The sequence below is a fragment of the Bombina bombina genome, chromosome 2 (assembly GCF_027579735.1).
Source record: "Bombina bombina isolate aBomBom1 chromosome 2, aBomBom1.pri, whole genome shotgun sequence".
NCBI lineage: Eukaryota > Metazoa > Chordata > Amphibia > Anura > Bombinatoridae > Bombina > Bombina bombina.
Genome location: NC_069500.1, coordinates 431,477,556 through 431,495,908, shown reverse-complemented (window position 1 = coordinate 431,495,908; position 18,353 = coordinate 431,477,556). Strand labels below are relative to the sequence as shown.

Here is an 18,353-nt window from a genome sequence, read left to right as displayed (position 1 = left end):
GCTAGAAGAGTTTCAGAATTATCTGCTCTGCAGTGTTCTCCTCCTTATCTGGTGTTCCATGCAGATAAGGTGGTTTTGCGTACTAAACCTGGTTTTCTTCCGAAAGTTGTTTCTAACAAAAACATTAACCAGGAGATAGTCGTGCCTTCTTTGTGTCCGAATCCAGTTTCAAAGAAGGAACGTTTGTTGCACAATTTGGATGTAGTTCGTGCTCTAAAATTCTATTTAGATGCTACAAAGGATTTTAGACAAACATCTTCCTTGTTTGTTGTTTATTCTGGTAAAAGGAGAGGTCAAAAAGCAACTTCTACCTCTCTCTCTTTTTGGATTAAAAGCATCATCAGATTGGCTTACGAGACTGCCGGACGGCAGCCTCCTGAAAGAATCACAGCTCATTCCACTAGGGCTGTGGCTTCCACATGGGCCTTCAAGAACGAGGCTTCTGTTGATCAGATATGTAAGGCAGCGACTTGGTCTTCACTGCACACTTTTACTAAATTTTACAAATTTGATACTTTTGCTTCTTCTGAGGCTATTTTTGGGAGAAAGGTTTTGCAAGCCGTGGTGCCTTCCATCTAGGTGACCTGATTTGCTCCCTCCCTTCATCCGTGTCCTAAAGCTTTGGTATTGGTTCCCACAAGTAAGGATGACGCCGTGGACCGGACACACCTATGTTGGAGAAAACAGAATTTACGTTTACCTGATAAATTACTTTCTCCAACGGTGTGTCCGGTCCACGGCCCGCCCTGGTTTTTTAATCAGGTCTGATAATTTATTTTCTTTAACTACAGTCACCACGGTATCATATGATTTCTCCTATGCAAATATTCCTCCTTTACGTCGGTCGAATGACTGGGGAAGGCGGAGCCTAGGAGGGATCATGTGACCAGCTTTGCTGGGCTCTTTGCCATTTCCTGTTGGGGAAGAGAATATCCCACAAGTAAGGATGACGCCGTGGACCGGACACACCGTTGGAGAAAGTAATTTATCAGGTAAACATAAATTCTGTTTTTTATAAATATATTCAAGGTCCATATACAGAGATGGCAGAAACTCTGTTTATTCCAAGAAAATTGTTTGTGAAAAGAGGTCACAATTTAAGGTTGGAGGAAAGGAGATTTAATCTCTTGCAACGGAAACATTTTTTCACTGTAAGAGCAATAAAATTGTGGAACTCATTACCAAAGGAGGTAGTGAAGGCCAATACCCTAGATACATTTAAAAATGGTTTGGATACATTTCTGTCTAGAAACAAAATTCATGGATATGATTGCTAGTATTAAATGGGTTACCTTTTAGTGGGATTATTTAAGATTAACTGGAGCTTTTTGTAAGTATTTTAGATTTGTATGGGTTGAACTCGATGGACTTCTGTCTTTTTTTAACCTTATCTACTATGTTACTATGTTATCCTTTAAAACAATAAAACTTCTGGTGTAGACTGTCCCTTTAAGTTTTAATTATTGGAGAATGATTAAGCTAGAACAATTAAACTAAAGAGTGCTGAATCTGGATACTTTTCCAGATTAATATTCTGGGTTTTGTGTTTACAGGTAAATTCTGCCATATGTAGTTCCTTAAAATTGACCAGTCTCGTGAGTTGATAGAGACTTCACATTAAAATGAATGGGAGTACATGAATCACATATCACACAAACTTGTCTAAAATGGCTTTACCTGGCTCTGTCAAATTTACTTTCCTATTCATTGCCCTATTTAGCTCATATTTGATTTTAATATAGGGTACATTTAGGCTTTAGGATTTTTACCTGGACCCTGGCATGCACTAACCTTATGCATACAAGTATGTACTTTATTCTTTCTGTACAGACATTCTCTTCACGGCACTTGTTCCTGTATACACATATTAACTGTATACTGCAATCTCAACTCTATGTACTTAAACCCTTACCATAAACCTGTTGAGCTGTACTACTTTACCCCTATGTGTTTTCTGCAGACATGGGGGCTCTCGTGCACCAGGAGACACTGGCTCTTGTGGGAGTACAGAGGAATTCTGCAGCACAGCTATGAATGGGCAGAAATGCCAAACTACAGGTGACAGCAGTTGTTTTTTTTAAAAAAATAATGATTAGTCATGTTATTGCAGCCAATTAAAGATAACCACATCTGCCTCCTTTTTACACAAATCTATGAACATTTTTATACAGCCAAGTTCTAATAACTTGGACTCCCAGAACCTACTTATGTAGCTACTCTCTAGAGGTTCTTTTGTCAGGCAAGTCCAGCACCCCAAATAATTATGTATAGTAATCCCATGTACCAGAGTTTGTTACCACTGTCTTATAGTAATACATGGCGCTGAGTTCTCAGTAAAGTAATATAAATTCTTAATTTGATTCAAACTAGGAGACACAAACTCTGATAACCCATTGGCATTTAGCAATTGGCAACCTCTACTGACAATTATAAACACAACCACTATAGTAAACAATAGCTCATTCTCTTATGTGAATCAGAAATACATCTGTGTTCCATACATTCAGTGTTCCCAGCTTTCTTGAAAAGTGTGCGAAAAATACTAGAAATTAGCTTTCAATTTAAAGGGGAGGAGAGTCCACGGCTTCATTCACTACTGTTGGGAATTAAGAACCTGGCCACCAGGAGGAGGCAAAGACACCCCAGCCAAAGGTTTAAATACCTCCCCCACTTCCCTCATCCCTCAGTCATTCTTTGCCTTTCGTTACAGGAGGATGGCAGAGAAGTGCCGGAGTTGTGGATTAGTCTCTTATGGAGGGTAGTACTCTTCGCAGTGGTACTGGAGTTTTAAGTAGTCCTGTCAGCCCTCAGTGAGGGCCTGGGCGAAAGTTTGAGTCCGGAGATGCAGGGAGAGTCTTTCTGCGAAACCATCCTGGCTTATAATAACCGCTCCATAAGCAATCAGCGTTGACGAGTTTTGCTGCCTGATTTCTTCACTCAAGTCCATGTCAGGAGCGAGGCTACTAACCTGTCATGCTTGAAGGGCCGTGTTCCTGTTCCACGGCGTAGATTCTGGTAAGATTGTTTAATTTTTTTATTAATAATGATAAAAAAGACAGGGTCACAGTGTGGTGCCTTTTTATTTTTACAGAATCAAGGGTTAATATTCCTGGAAAGGGGGTTATTGAACAGGGGGGGTTTATACATGATATTGTTTATTGTGTCATTGCTGTGTTATGTGCGAGATGAGGCTCTGGCAATGTGTGGAACTTGGGGAAACTTGCACAGCCATTTTTAGGCACGTTTTTCCCTAGTGCAGGGGCGGTCCTGCCAGGCATTCCATGCGACTGGGTGTGGCTATCCTTCCTGTTGATCTGTGGTGCAAGAGACGTAGCGGTTTCTGTAGTTCGGGTCCTAGGAGGTGGTGAGTGCCCCGGCCATTGGTGGTAAAAAGATGCCTTTTTAATAAAATAAGTTAGTCTAACCAAGTGCGCAAGCGATGGAGGACTCTGACGCGTTGGAAGGCTCTCCTTCCTTAATAAAGTCTCATTCCTGTGTTTATTGTGAGGAGGTTCTGGTAGATAAGCCTGCTCAACTATGTTCCACATGCCTTGATAAAGTTACAACAGCAAAAGGATGTCTAGTACTACTGAGCCGTCCACCCCTGAGGGTTCTTCATCCTGTGAGGTGCGTTCCCTGCATTCATCTCCGACTGGGAGAGATTCCTTCGCTGTCAGACTTTGCGGACTAACTGGAATCGGCAGTTTCCAAGGTGATCCATGCCTTACCACGTTCTGCTAAGCGCAAGCGTAGGGTGTATCAGGGCGGCCTGGCCCAGGGTTTATCCTCGCTGATGGCAGATCCAAAGGCTCTATACGAGGACGAGGCCCACTCCGACTCTTTGGAGGAGCTCCCTTCTGGGTCGGAGTCCGTGTCATCTAAGCCTCCTGCGGAGGAGCCTGGTTATGGGTTTAGGATGGAAAATTTGCGTTTTCAGCTGCGGCAGGTGCTTGCTACTCTGGAGGTTCCGGAACCTAAGATCCCAGAGGAACCTGCTGTCACGTTTACATATTGTTTAATAATAACCAGTTACTTGTACTGTGTATATCCCTTTAATTCTCTGATCAATTTACCTGCTATGCTATTTAAGCCTCCTCCCCCCTCTCCACTTTGCTTGTTATTGTTTTCCACTGACCATAGTGTGATTCAAACTGAGCTCTAATTTACCTCTTTGGATTTCAACCTAAATTATTCTTTTGTGGATTCACTAATCTTTTTCTTGCTGAAACCAGCCTACATCTTTTGTTACCGGATTGTCATTTTCTCTCAAGCCGTTGCTGTCAGCTTGCTTCATTCAGCCTAATCCTCCGCCCTGCATCGTGGAGCTGTGACGTCACACGCCAACATTTTCGGCATCAGCGCTGCAACCGCTTCACCTATTCAAGCCGTGAGATTTTTCCTTTAACTTTCTCAATACTTGTTTACCCTCAAGGTACAGTCTGTAACCGCTTACTTATTTTTCATGCTATTATCTATTTTCTGTAATAACTGCTACGCATACTTACCATAATTCCTGATATATTGTGGTTAAGCTTTTTACTTTCATTGTAGCTAATTTTTGTGTTAACACTGTTTCATTTTTCCTCTTTGGTTATAGTCATGGTTTTTCTGTTGTTCCTCCAATAATCAACTACTTGATACAGCTATAGAAATATCTAATCCTATTTAACCATATAACAAACTTGCAAAGTTTATACTCGGATTCTGACATTACTTCTTTTAGTAATCCATGTTATTATCTAGTTTAAACCTTGCTACAAATCCTTTTTACTCAGCAGTTGTGATTCATTCATATATTTTTCATACTACAACATAGTATCTTTAACATTACAGACTTACTCATGCCTTTACCTACTCCATCACGACCTTGGGCCGACATAGCCTTGGATTATGTCGTTGATCTCCCCAGATCCTCCAATTATACCACTATCCTTGTCGTGGTGGACTTATTCAGTAAGATGATACATCTTATACCGTACCACAAGCTACCTACCGCTGCCGAAACTATACAACTGCTCCTACTACACGTCTTCAGACTTCACGGTCTCCCTCGACGCATTTTAACAGACCGTGGTTCCCAGTTTACTAGTTCTCTCTGGACTGAATTTTGCAAGATTTTCAATATTGACAAAAGACTTTCAACCTCTTATCATCCTCAGACTAATGGAGAGACTGAAAGGTCTAACCAAAGCATTGAACAATTCCTAAGGTCTTATTGTCATGTCGACCAACACTCTTGGTCTCAACATCTGCCCTACGCCGAATTTACATTCAACAACACAGTACATTCCACAACCAACCAGACTCCATTCTTCATTAACTATGGATTCCATCCAACATTTCAACTACTACCCCAAATAAGTTCATTACCATATATCTCTGATTTAACAACTTCCATCACTTCTAATTTTACAAAAGTCAAGAACGCTATTGAACAAGCTAAAACCAAACAGAAACTTTATTACGATTTAAGAAGGATGGCTCCACCACGGTATTCCCTTGGAGATTTAGTTTGGCTCTCAACCAAAAACTTACATCTTAATACTCCTAGTAAAAAACTTTCACCTTTATTCATTGGACCTTTTCAGATAATCAAAATCATAAATGAGAATGCAGTTCGGTTACAATTACCTAGCACTTTGAAAATACACCCAACCTTCCATGTTTCCCTACTAAAACCCTACCGTTCTGTACGTGATGCCACTTCACTCCAAAGTATTCCTCCTATCTCCATTGATCCCAACATTGAATATGAGGTTAAATCCATACTTGACTCTAGAATGTATAGGGGTAACTTACAGTATCTGATAAGATGGAAAGGCTACACTTCAGAACATGACTCTTGGGAGCCAGCTGTTAATATATCTGCCCCCAGACTCATCTCGCAATTCCATCAACAGAATCCGGATCGCCCTCATCCCTGATCCACAGAGTGGATCATTTAGGGGAGCATCCTGTCACGTTTACATATTGTTTAATAATAACCAGTTACTTGTACTGTGTATATCCCTTTAATTCTCTGATCAATTTACCTGCTATGCTATTTAAGCCTCCTCCCCCCTCTCCACTTTGCTTGTTATTGTTTTCCACTGACCATAGTGTGATTCAAACTGAGCTCTAATTTACCTCTTTGGATTTCAACCTAAATTATTCTTTTGTGGATTCACTAATCTTTTTCTTGCTGAAACCAGCCTACATCTTTTGTTACCGGATTGTCATTTTCTCTCAAGCCGTTGCTGTCAGCTTGCTTCATTCAGCCTAATCCTCCGCCCTGCATCGTGGAGCTGTGACGTCACACGCCAACATTTTCGGCATCAGCGCTGCAACCGCTTCACCTATTCAAGCCGTGAGATTTTTCCTTTAACTTTCTCAATACTTGTTTACCCTCAAGGTACAGTCTGTAACCGCTTACTTATTTTTCATGCTATTATCTATTTTCTGTAATAACTGCTACGCATACTTACCATAATTCCTGATATATTGTGGTTAAGCTTTTTACTTTCATTGTAGCTAATTTTTGTGTTAACACTGTTTCATTTTTCCTCTTTGGTTATAGTCATGGTTTTTCTGTTGTTCCTCCAATAATCAACTACTTGATACAGCTATAGAAATATCTAATCCTATTTAACCATATAACAAACTTGCAAAGTTTATACTCGGATTCTGACATTACTTCTTTTAGTAATCCATGTTATTATCTAGTTTAAACCTTGCTACAAATCCTTTTTACTCAGCAGTTGTGATTCATTCATATATTTTTCATACTACAACATAGTATCTTTAACATTACACCTGCGATTCCTAAACTTGACAAGGTATACGAGGACAGGGTGGTGCCTCAGACTTTCCTGATTCCTGTTAAGATGGGGAATATTATTAAGAATGAATGGGAGCGATTAGGGTCGTCCTTTTCCCCTTCTTCTTCCTTTAAAAAACTTTTTCCCGTTCCGGACTCTCAGCTTGAGCTGTGAGGGACCATTCCCAAGATGGATGGGGCTATCTCTATGCTCGCGAAGTGGACAACTATTCCCCTCGAGGATAGTTCATCGTTCAAGGAGCCCATGGATAAGAAGCTGGAAAACATGTTGAGAAAGATGTTTCAGCACACAGGGGTTTTTTTTCAGCCAGCGGCGGCCGTTGCGGCGGTCGCTGGAGCTGCAACATATTGGTGTGAATCCCTGTGTGAAATGGTTGAAGGGGAGACATCCATCGACGAGATACAGGAGAAGATTAATGCGCTGAAGGTTGCCAATTCTTTCATCTGTGATGCCAATATGCAAATCATTTGCCTGAATGCTAAGGTGCCAGGTTTTTTGGTATTAGCGCGCAGGGCTCTGTGGCTAAAATCTTGGTCTGCGGACATGACCTCTAAGTCAAGGTTGTTGTCCCTGCCTTTTCAAGGAAATATCCTGTTTGGTCCAGGATTGGATTCTATCATATCCACGGTTACGGGATACAAGGGAGCTTTCCTACCTTAGGATAAGAAGGCTAAGCCCAAGGGATCTACATTTCGTCCCTTTCGTGCGGACAAGGCCCAGCGCCAGCATCCTGCCACGGAAGCGGACCAGTCCAAGGATCTTGGAAGCCGGCTCAATCTTGGAACAAGTCTAAGCAGAGCAAGAAACCCGACTGAAGGGGTGGCCCCAGACCGGTCTCCAGATCACGTGGTGGGCAGATTATTTCAACTCTCAGACGCATGGTTGCAGAACGTTAAGGACCCCTGGGTTCTAGAAGTTGTCTCTCAGGGTTACAGGATAGGGTTCATATCCCATCCGCTAGAGGGCAGATTCCTCCTGTCAAACCTGTCTTCAAGACCAGAGAAGAGAGAGGCCTTTCTAGAGTGTGTGAGAGATCTTGCCTCTCTCGGGGGTTCTCATACCAGTACCCCTAGCAGAAAGGGGTCTAGGGTACTATTCCAACCTTTTTGTGGTCCCAAAGAAGGAGGGCACGTTCCGCCCGATTCTGGACCTAAAGTGTTTAAACAAGTTTCTGAGTGTTCCATTGTTCAAAATGGAAACGATAAGATCTATTCTGCCCCTAGTTCAAGAGGGACAGTTTATGACAACTATAGATTTGAAGGACGCTTACCTTCATGTGCCAATTCACAGGGACCACTTCAGGTTCCTAAGATTTGCGTTTCTGGACCAACACTTCCAGTTTGTGGCCCTTCCTTTATGGTCTGGAGACGGCCCCGAGAGTCTTCACAAAGGTTCTTGGGGCGCTGGACAACATCCTAGTTCAGGTGCCGTCTTTCAGTCTCACAGAGGATCATTCGAGGGCTCTTCTTCTTCTGCTCCAATCTCACGGTTGGAAGATCAACTCAGGAAATAGTTCCCTGGTTCCCAGCAACAGGGTAGAGTTCCTGGGCACGATAATAGAATCTATGTCCATGAAGATTTTTCTAACAGATCAGCGGCACAGAAAGCTTGCATCCTCTTGTCTTGCCCTTCAGTCCTCCCACAAGCCCGTCGGTGGCTCAATGTATGGAGGTGATCGGTCTCATGATGTCAAACATAGATGTCATCCCATTTGCCAGGTTCCGTCTCAGACCTCTTCAATTGTGCATGTTGAGACAGTGGAACGGTGATCATTCAGATCTATCACAGCTGATATCCATATCTTAAAAGAATCCACAGCACCAAATTTTATAAACCAAACTTAGGAGTTTATTGTAGTGGGTACAAACAAATGCAACGTTTCGGGAGCAATTCCTTTAATCATGCATCAGCTGATATCCATGGATGCCTGGACTTGGACCTCCCTCTCCTGGTGGACCCGTCCGGAGCAGCTGTCCATGGGGACATCCTACTTGAGACCTTCCTGGGAGATTGTGACCACGGACGCCAGTCTGACAGGTTGGGGAGCTGTTTGGGGTGCCAGGATGGCACAGGAAAAGTGGTCCAGGGAGGAGTCTCTCCTTCCAATCAACATCCTAGAGCTTTGAGCAATTTACAATGCTCTGAAGGCATGACCTTCTCTGGTGTCAGTTTCATCAGATTCCAGACCGACAACATTACCTCGGTGGCTTACATCAACCATCAGGTGGGTACGAGGAGCCCCCTCGCGTTGAGGGAGGTGTCTCGGATTCTGGAGTGGGCGGAGTCCCACGACTGCTTGCTCTCAGTGATTCACATTCCTGGTGTGGACAACTGGGAAGCGGAATTTCTCAGCAGACAATCCTTCCATCCGGGGGAATGGTCTCTTCACCCCGAGGTGTTTGCGGAGATTTGTCACAGATGGGGAACGCCGAAAATAGATCTCATGGCGTCCAGACTCAATTGCAAGCTACCTCGATATGGGTCAAGGTCCATGGTTTCCCAGGCAGAGCTGATAGATGCCTTAGTGGTTCCTTGGGGATTCGTCCTAGCTTACATATTTCCACCGCTACCACTTCTACCATGAGTAGTGTCACACATCAAACAGGAGCGGGCCTCGGCCATTCTGATTGCTCCTTTGTGGCCACAGAGGATGTGGTTTGCGGATCTGGTGGGGATGTCATCCTCTCCGCCGTGGAGGTTACCCTGTCACAGGGATCTGCTGTCACAGGGCCCCTTTCAACATCGAAATCTAGATTCTCTGAGGCTGACTGCGTGGAGATTGAATGCCTAGTCTTAGCCAAGAGAGGCTTTTCTGAAAGTTTCATTGATACTCTCATTCAGGCAAGGAAGCCAGTCACTCGTCGCATCTACCATAAGGTATGGAGGACTTACTTGTCCTGGTGTAAGAAGCATGGATATCCTTGGCATAAGGTGAAGGTATCCAGGATTTTGGCCTTTCTCCAAGAAGGTTTGGAGAAGGGTCTTGCCGCTAGTTCCTTAAAGGGACAGATTTCTGCATTATCTGTTTTGTTTCACAGGAGACCTGACATTCAGTCTTTTGTTCAGGCTCTGTCCAGAATTAGTCCTTAAGGTTTTGCAGAGGGTTTCGTTTGAACCTATGCATTCCATCAACATTAAGATTCTGCACGCATAGTATCTGAGTTAGCTGCCTTGCAATGCGACCCGCCTTATCTGGTGTTTTCAGTGGATAAGGCTGTACTTCGCACAGGATTGAGGTTTCTCCCCAAGGTGGTGTCTGACCGTAACATCAATCAGGAAATAGTGGTTCCTTCTTTGTGGCCTAACCCCTCTTCTTCAAAGGAGAGGTTACTTCATAATCTGGATGTGGTTCGTGCCTTGAAGTTCTATCTTCAGGCTACAAGGGATTTCAGATAGTCTACATCTCTTTTTGTGGTGTATTCTGGGAATCGCAAGTGGTAGAGGGCCTCTGCTTTTTCCCTGTCTTTTTGGTTGAAGAGCTTGATTCGCTTGACTTACGAGGCAGCGGGACATAAGCCTCCTCAGAGGATCACGGCTCATTAAACTAGAGCTATGGCTTCGTCTTAGGCCATCAAGAATGAGGCCTCTATGGAGCAAATTTGTAAGACGGATACCTGGTCCTCCTTACACACTTTTACAAAGTTTTACAATTTTTACGTTTTTGCTTCTGCGGAAGCTGTTTTTGTGAGAGAGGTTTTACAGGCTGTGGTGCCCTCAGATTAGGGTCCGCCTTTTACCCTCCCGGTTTCATTCAGTGTCCTCTAGAGCTTGGGTATATGTTCCCAACAGTAATGAATGAAGCAGTGGAGGAGAGTCCATGGCTCCCGCCCGTATCTCCGTGGGGCGGACCTAAATTTAATCTCTTCTGGCACCTTTTTATACCCTGATATTTCTCCTACTGTTCTGGTTCCCTCGGCAGAATGACTGGGGGATGAGGGAAGTGGGGGAGGTATTTAAGCCTTTGGGTGGGGTGATTTTGCCTCCTCCTGGTGGCCATGTTCTTAATTCCCAACAGTAATGAATAAAGCCGTGGACTCTCTTCCTCTCGATGGAAATGAAATTATCAGGTAAGCATAATTTATGTTTTTTGGTTCACGTGGTATTAATATAACCTAGCATCCATATTATGTCCTAGATTACAAATGGAGAGCAAAATTGTGCTTTGCGAACACGATATTTGCGCTCTACTCAGTAATACAAGTGCACTCAAAACACGACCTTGTATTCACATTGCCTGGAAGCAATGCGCTCATGGAGCGCGCTTCTATATGCTCCAATGGGATCCTCGTTCGCATGCCGTGAGACACGGCAAAGAACCTAGCGCAGCGCAAGAGGTAAGTCGCGCAGCAAATTTAAAATATATATCTATATGAATATATATTTATGTGTTTATATGTCTATATACACATATTAACACATAAATATATATATGTATATAAGCATATACATATATATTAACAGTATAAACACAGTCCCCATACTCTGCAATATAAAGGTACTTTTCAGTGCCGTTTTTGTCTAATACCCCACATCCCTTCACTTTAACCCCTTATAACTGCTTTGTGCAGTTAGTTTTAAAAAAATAAAAAATAAAGATGATTCTATTTTTTTTTTTTATATGAAGAGAACTGTACACTATTTGGGGGGCAATTGGAAGACTGACCTCTGGTTAATTTTGCAGCTCGCGGGATACTTGTAATGGCTAGTTATTCAACGTGCGCCCGTAACGGGCAAATTTGCCCCTTTTCTGGCGCACGTTAAATTATCGCTTTACTTAGCCCTATGTGTTTATTAATTTTTTTTCATTAATTTGTATTTCTATCTCATATCTATTTCATCATCTTTATTTGAAATATTAATCAAAATATTGTGACTGGTCAGTCTGGGAATATCACCAGACCCTCAGTGCTGATCACTGAGGGGGTGCTAACTTTTTTTGTCCCTCTAGGTTCCAACAGCAAGAAGGAGTCCCCTGAAGACAACCTACCCTGTGGTCCTGAGCCCAGTGAGTGGTATCAGTTATGTGGCGGGTTTTTGATCCTTAGGCCTCAAAAATGTTCTTTCATAATTCAGATAGAGGATACATTGTTAAACAACTTTCCAATTTACTTCTATTAGATAATTTGCTTCATTCTCTTTGTATCCTTTGTTTAAAATCATACCCAAGTAGGCTTAGGAGCTGATTGGTGACTGCACATATATGCCTCTTGTCATTGGGTGATTGTGTTCATCTAGCTCACAGTAGTGCATTGCTGCTCCTTCCATAAAGGACACCAAGAGAATGAAACAATATTGATAATAGAAGTAAATTGGAAAGTTGCTTAAACTATATGCTCCTGTCTCTAAATCATTAAAGAAAAATGTTGGGTTTAATGTCCTTTAAGCATTAGATCCAAATTACCACCCACTTCTATTCAAGATTGCTGCTTCAGATTTAGGTGGCCTCTTTTATAATGCATTTAAAATTAGACTTTTAAACAAAAATACAACAATATCTGACAATCTTGCTGAATATATTTCCATTTATTTTTCATTTCTTTTAAATGTCCATATTTTGATAGTCCATATTGATCAATGTTTCCACAAAATGATAGTTGATGGGGTCAGTGTATGTGTATAATCTTGTAATTCATTCCCCTGGGAATTGTCATGAGGAATAGGCTGTTCCTACATAGTGACTGGCAAAGTTTGTTAACCTTGGTTATTCCTACAATTTGCCCTAACCCTCTAAATAACAAAGTGCTTCAGGCTCTTCAATATTATTTTAGTCTAGGAATGTGACTTCCTTTTTTGTGCTCTCTGTTTAAGCTAATAAAGTGTAATAAAATGTTGAAGGCTATGACAGAAATATATTTGCATAAGAGCATAACAATAAGCCGTCTCATATTTTCCATATTGCAGAATTTCATGAACAAGCAAACATCAGGCTACAATAGAGTAACTACATAGGGCTAGATTACAAGTGGTGCGCTAAATATATTATTCATTCTTGCGTTAACTGCTCTCAAAATTAAATTTCAATGTGGCCGGGTTGGCGTGCATATTACAAGTTGAAAGTAAAAGGTTAGCACACGAGTGAAAGTCCGATTTGTGCTGACTTCAAGACTTTGGATATTGCGCATGCGTTAACTTATTCTCCCATAGACTTCAATGGTATGCTCTTTTGAAAACAATTAGTGCTCGGGTGCTAACGTGACACTAAATTAGTATAATTGCACTAAAGCCAAAGGTAGTTATGAATTTCTTTCATGTAATTAACAAGAGTCCATGAGCTAGTGACGTATGGGATATACATTCCTACCAGGAGGGGCAAAGTTTCCCAAACCTTAAAATGCCTATAAATACACCCCTCACCACACCCACAAATCAGTTTTACAAACTTTGCCTCCAAGGGAGGTGGTGAAGTAAGTTTGTGCTAGATTCTACGTTGATATGCGCTCCGCAGCAAGTTGGAGCCCGGTTTTCCTCTCAGCGTGCAGTGAATGTCAGAGGGATGTGAGGAGAGTATTGCCTATTGAATGCAGTGATCTCCTTCTACGGGGTCTATTTCATAAGGTTCTCTGTTATCGGTCGTAGAGATTCATCTCTTACCTCCCTTTTCAGATCGACGATATACTCTTATATTTACCATTTCCTCTACTGATTCTCGTTTCAGTACTGGTTTGGCTTTCTACAAACATGTAGATGAGTGTCCTGGGGTAAGTAAGTCTTATTTTCTGTGACACTCTAAGCTATGGTTGGGCACTTTATTTATAAAGTTCTAAATATATGTATTCAAACATTTATTTGCCTTGACTCAGAATGTTCAACTTTCCTTATTTCCAGACAGTCAGTTTCATATTTGGGATTATGCTTTAATTATCATATTTTTCTTACCTCAAAAATTTGACTTTTTCCCTGTGGGCTGTTAGGCTCGCGGGGGCTGAAAATGCTTCATTTTATTGCGTCATTCTTGGCGCGGATTTTTTTGGCGCAAAAATTCATTTCCGTTTCCGGCGTCATACGTGTCGCCGGAAGTTGCGTCATTTTTTTGACGTTATTTTGCGCCAAAAATGTCGGCGTTCCGGATGTGGCGTCATTTTTGGCGCCAAAAGCATTTAGGCGCCAAATAATGTGGGCGTCTTATTTGGCGCCAAAAAATATGGGCGTCGCTTTTGTCTCCACATTATTTCAGAATCATTTTTCATTTGCTTCTGGTTGCTAGAAGCTTGATGTTTGGCATTTTTTCCCATTCCTGAAACTGTCTTATAAGGAATTTGATCTATTTTGCTTTATATGTTGTTTTTTCTCTTACATATTGCAAGATGTCTCACGTTGCATCTGAGCCAGAAGATACTACAGGAAAACCTCTGCCTGCTGGATCTACCAAAGCTAAGTGTATCTGCTGTAAACTTTTGGTAGCTATTCCTCCAGCTGTTGTTTGTATTAAATGTCATGACAAACTTGTTAATGCAGATAATATTTCCTTTAGTGATGTACCATTGCCTGTTGCAGTTCCCTCAACATCTAAGGTGCAGAATGTTCCTGATAACATAAGAGATTTTGTTTCTGAATCCATAAAGAAGGCTTTGTCTGTTATTTCTCCTTCTAGTAAACGTAAAAAGTCTTTTAAATCTTCTCTCTCTACAGATGAATTTTTAAATGAACACCATCATTCTGATTCTTTGGACTCTTCTGGTTCAGAGGATTCTGTCTCAGAGATTGATGCTGATAAATCTTCATATTTATTTAAGATGGAATTTATTCGCTCTTTACTTAAAGAAGTACTAATTGCTTTAGAAATAGAGGATTCTAGTCCTCTTGATACTAATTCTATACGTTTGGATAAGGTTTTTAAAGCTCCTGCGGTTATTCCAGAAGTCTTTCCTGTTCCTAATGCTATTTCTGCAGTAATTGCTAAGGAATGGGATAGATTGGGTAATTCATTTACTCCTTCTAAACGTTTTAAGCAATTATATCCTGTTCCGCCTGACAGATTAGAATTTTGGGACAAAATCCCTAAAGTTGATGGGGCTATTTCTACCCTTGCTAAACGTACTACCATTCCTACATCAGATGGTACCTCGTTTAAGGATCCTTTAGATAGAAAAATTGAATCTTTTCTAAGAAAAGCTTATCTATGTTCAGGTAATCTTCTTAGACCTGCTATATCATTGGCTGATGTTGCTGCAGCTTCAACTTTTTGGTTGGAAACTCTAGCGCAACAAGTAACAAATCGTGATTCTCATGATATTATTATTCTTCTCCAGCATGCTAATAATTTCATCTGTGATGCCATTTTTGATATTATTAGAGTTGTTGTTAGATTTATGTCTCTGGCTATCTTAGCCAGAAGAGCTTTATGGCTTAAGACTTGGAATGCTGATATGGCTTCTAAATCAACTCTACTTTCCATTTCTTTCCAGGGAAACAAATTATTTGGTTCTCAGTTGGATTCTATTATTTCAACTGTTACTGGTGGGAAAGGAACTTTTTTACCACAGGATAAAAAGTCTAAAGGTAAAAACAGGGCTAACAATCGTTTTCGTTCCTTTCGTTTCAACAAAGAACAAAAGCCTGATCCTTCGTCCTCAGGAGCAGTTTCAGTTTGGAAACCATCTCCAGTCTGGAATAAATCCAAGCCTGCTAGAAAGGCAAAGCCTGCTTCTAAGTTCACATGAAGGTACGGCCCTCATTCCAGTTCAGCTGGTAGGGGGCAGGTTACGTTTTTTCAAAGAAATTTGGATCAGTTCTGTTCACAATCTTTGGATTCAGAACATTGTTTCAGAAGGGTACAGAATTGGTTTCAAGATGAGACCTCCTGCAAAGAGATTTTTTCTTTCCCATGTCCCAGTAAATCCAGTGAAAGCTCAAGCATTTCTGAATTGTGTTTCAGATCTAGAGTTGGCTGGAGTAATTATGCCAGTTCCAGTTCCGGAACAGGGGATGGGGTTTTATTCAAATCTCTTCATTGTACCAAAGAAGGAGAATTCCTTCAGACCAGTTCTGGATCTAAAATTATTGAATCGTTATGTAAGGATACCAACGTTCAAGATGGTAACTGTAAGGACTATATTGCCTTTTGTTCAGCAAGGGAATTATATGTCCACAATAGATTTACAGGATGCATATCTGCATATTCCGATTCATCCAGATCATTATCAGTTCCTGAGATTCTCTTTTCTAGACAAGCATTACCAATTTGTGGCTCTACCGTTTGGCCTTGCTACAGCTCCAAGAATTTTCACAAAGATTCTCGGTGCCCTTCTGTCTGTAATCAGAGAACAGGGTATTGTGGTATTTCCTTATTTGGACGATATCTTGGTACTTGCTCCGTCTTTACATTTAGCAGAGTCTCATACGAATCGACTTGTGTTGTTTCTTCAAGATCATGGTTGGAGGATCAATTTACCAAAAAGTTCTTTGATTCCTCAAACAAGGGTAACCTTTCTGGGTTTCCAGATAGATTCAGTGTCCATGACTTTGTCTTTAACAGACAAGAGACGTCTAAAATTGATTACAGCCTGTCGAAACCTTCAGTCTCAATCATTCCCTTCGGTAGCCTTATGCATGGAAATTCTAGGTCTTATGACTGCTGCATCGGACGCGATCCCCTTTGCTCGTTTTCACATGCGACCTCTTCAGCTCTGTATGCTGAACCAATGGTGCAGGGATTACACGAAGATATATCAATTAATATCTTTAAAACCGATTGTTCGGCACTCTCTAACGTGGTGGACAGATCACCATCGTTTAATTCAGGGGGCTTCTTTTGTTCTTCCGACCTGGACTATAATTTCAACAGATGCAAGTCTCACAGGTTGGGGAGCTGTGTGGGGATCTCTGACGGCACAAGGAGTTTGGGAATCTCAGGAGGTGAGATTACCGATCAATATCTTGGAACTCCGTGCAGTTTTCAGAGCTCTTCAGTTTTGGCCTCTTCTGAAGAGAGAATCGTTCATTTGTTTTCAGACAGACAATGTCACAACTGTGGCATACATCAATCATCAAGGAGGGACTCACAGTCCTCTGGCTATGAAAGAAGTATCTCGAATTTTGGTTTGGGCGGAATCCAGCTCCTGTCTAATCTCTGCGGTTCATATCCCAGGTGTAGACAATTGGGAAGCGGATTATCTCAGTCGCCAAACGTTGCATCCGGGCGAATGGTCTCTTCACCCAGAGGTATTTCTTCAGATTGTTCAAATGTGGGGGCTCCCAGAGATAGATCTGATGGCCTCTCATCTAAACAAGAAACTTCCCAGGTATCTGTCCAGATCCCGGGATCCTCAGGCGGAGGCAGTGGATGCATTATCACTTCCTTGGAAGTATCATCCTGCCTATATCTTTCCGCCTCTAGTTCTTCTTCCAAGAGTAATCTCCAAGATTCTGAGGGAATGCTCGTTTGTTCTGCTAATAGCTCCGGCATGGCCTCACAGGTTTTGGTATGCGGATCTTGTCCGGATGGCATCTTGCCAGCCATGGACTCTTCCGTTAAGACCAGACCTTCTGTCACAAGGTCCTTTTTTCCATCCGGATCTGAAATCCTTAAATTTAAAGGTATGGAGATTGAACGCTTGATTCTTGGTCATAGAGGTTTCTCTGACTCCGTGATTAATACTATGTTACAGGCTCGTAAATCTGTATCTAGAGAGATATATTATAGAGTCTGGAAGACTTATATTTCATGGTGTCTTTCTCATCATTTTTCTTGGCATTCTTTTAGAATACCGAGAATTTTACAATTTCTTCAGGATGGTTTGGATAAGGGTTTGTCCGCAAGTTCTTTGAAAGGACAAATCTCTGCTCTTTCTGTTCTTTTTCACAGAAAGATTGCTTTTCTTCCTGATATTCATTGTTTTGTACAAGCTTTGGTTCGTATAAAACCTGTCATTAAGTCAATTTCTCCTCCATGGAGTTTGAATTTGGTTTTGGGAGCTCTTCAAGCTCCTCCGTTTGAACCTATGCATTCATTGGACATTAAATTACTTTCTTGGAAAGTTTTGTTCCTTTTGGCCATCTCTTCTGCTAGAAGAGTTTCTGAATTATCTGCTCTTTCGTGTGAGTCTCCTTTTCTGATTTTTCATCAGGATAAGGCGGTGTTGCGAACTTCTTTTGAATTTTTACCTAAAGTTGTGAATTCCAACAACGTTAGTAGAGAAATTGTGGTTCCTTCATTATGTCCTAATCCTAAGAATTCTAAGGAGAAATCATTGCATTCTTTGGATGTTGTTAGAGCTTTGAAATATTATGTTGAAGCTACGAAATCTTTCCGTAAGACTTCTAGTCTATTTGTTATCTTTTCCGGTTCTAGGAAAGGCCAGAAAGCTTCTGCCATTTCTTTGGCATCTTGGTTGAAATCTTTAATTCATCTTGCCTATGTTGAGTCGGGTAAAATTCCGCCTCAAAGAATTACAGCTCATTCTACTAGGTCAGTTTCTACTTCCTGGGCGTTTAGGAATGAAGCTTCGGTTGACCAGATCTGCAAAGCAGCAACCTGGTCCTCTTTGCATACTTTTACTAAATTCTACCATTTTGATGTATTTTCTTCTTCTGAAG

General features: G+C 41.5%; 1 protein-coding gene across 1 annotated transcript in view; it reads left to right on the top strand.

Moving 5' to 3' along the window:
- The window catches only part of DEPDC5 (DEP domain containing 5, GATOR1 subcomplex subunit), a 336,582-nt gene that overhangs the window by 99,515 nt on the left and 218,714 nt on the right, over window positions 1-18,353 (top strand). The window contains 2 exon segments of the mRNA XM_053702000.1: window positions 1,961-2,058; window positions 11,767-11,823. Coding sequence (XP_053557975.1) covers window positions 1,961-2,058; window positions 11,767-11,823 — 155 coding nt within the window.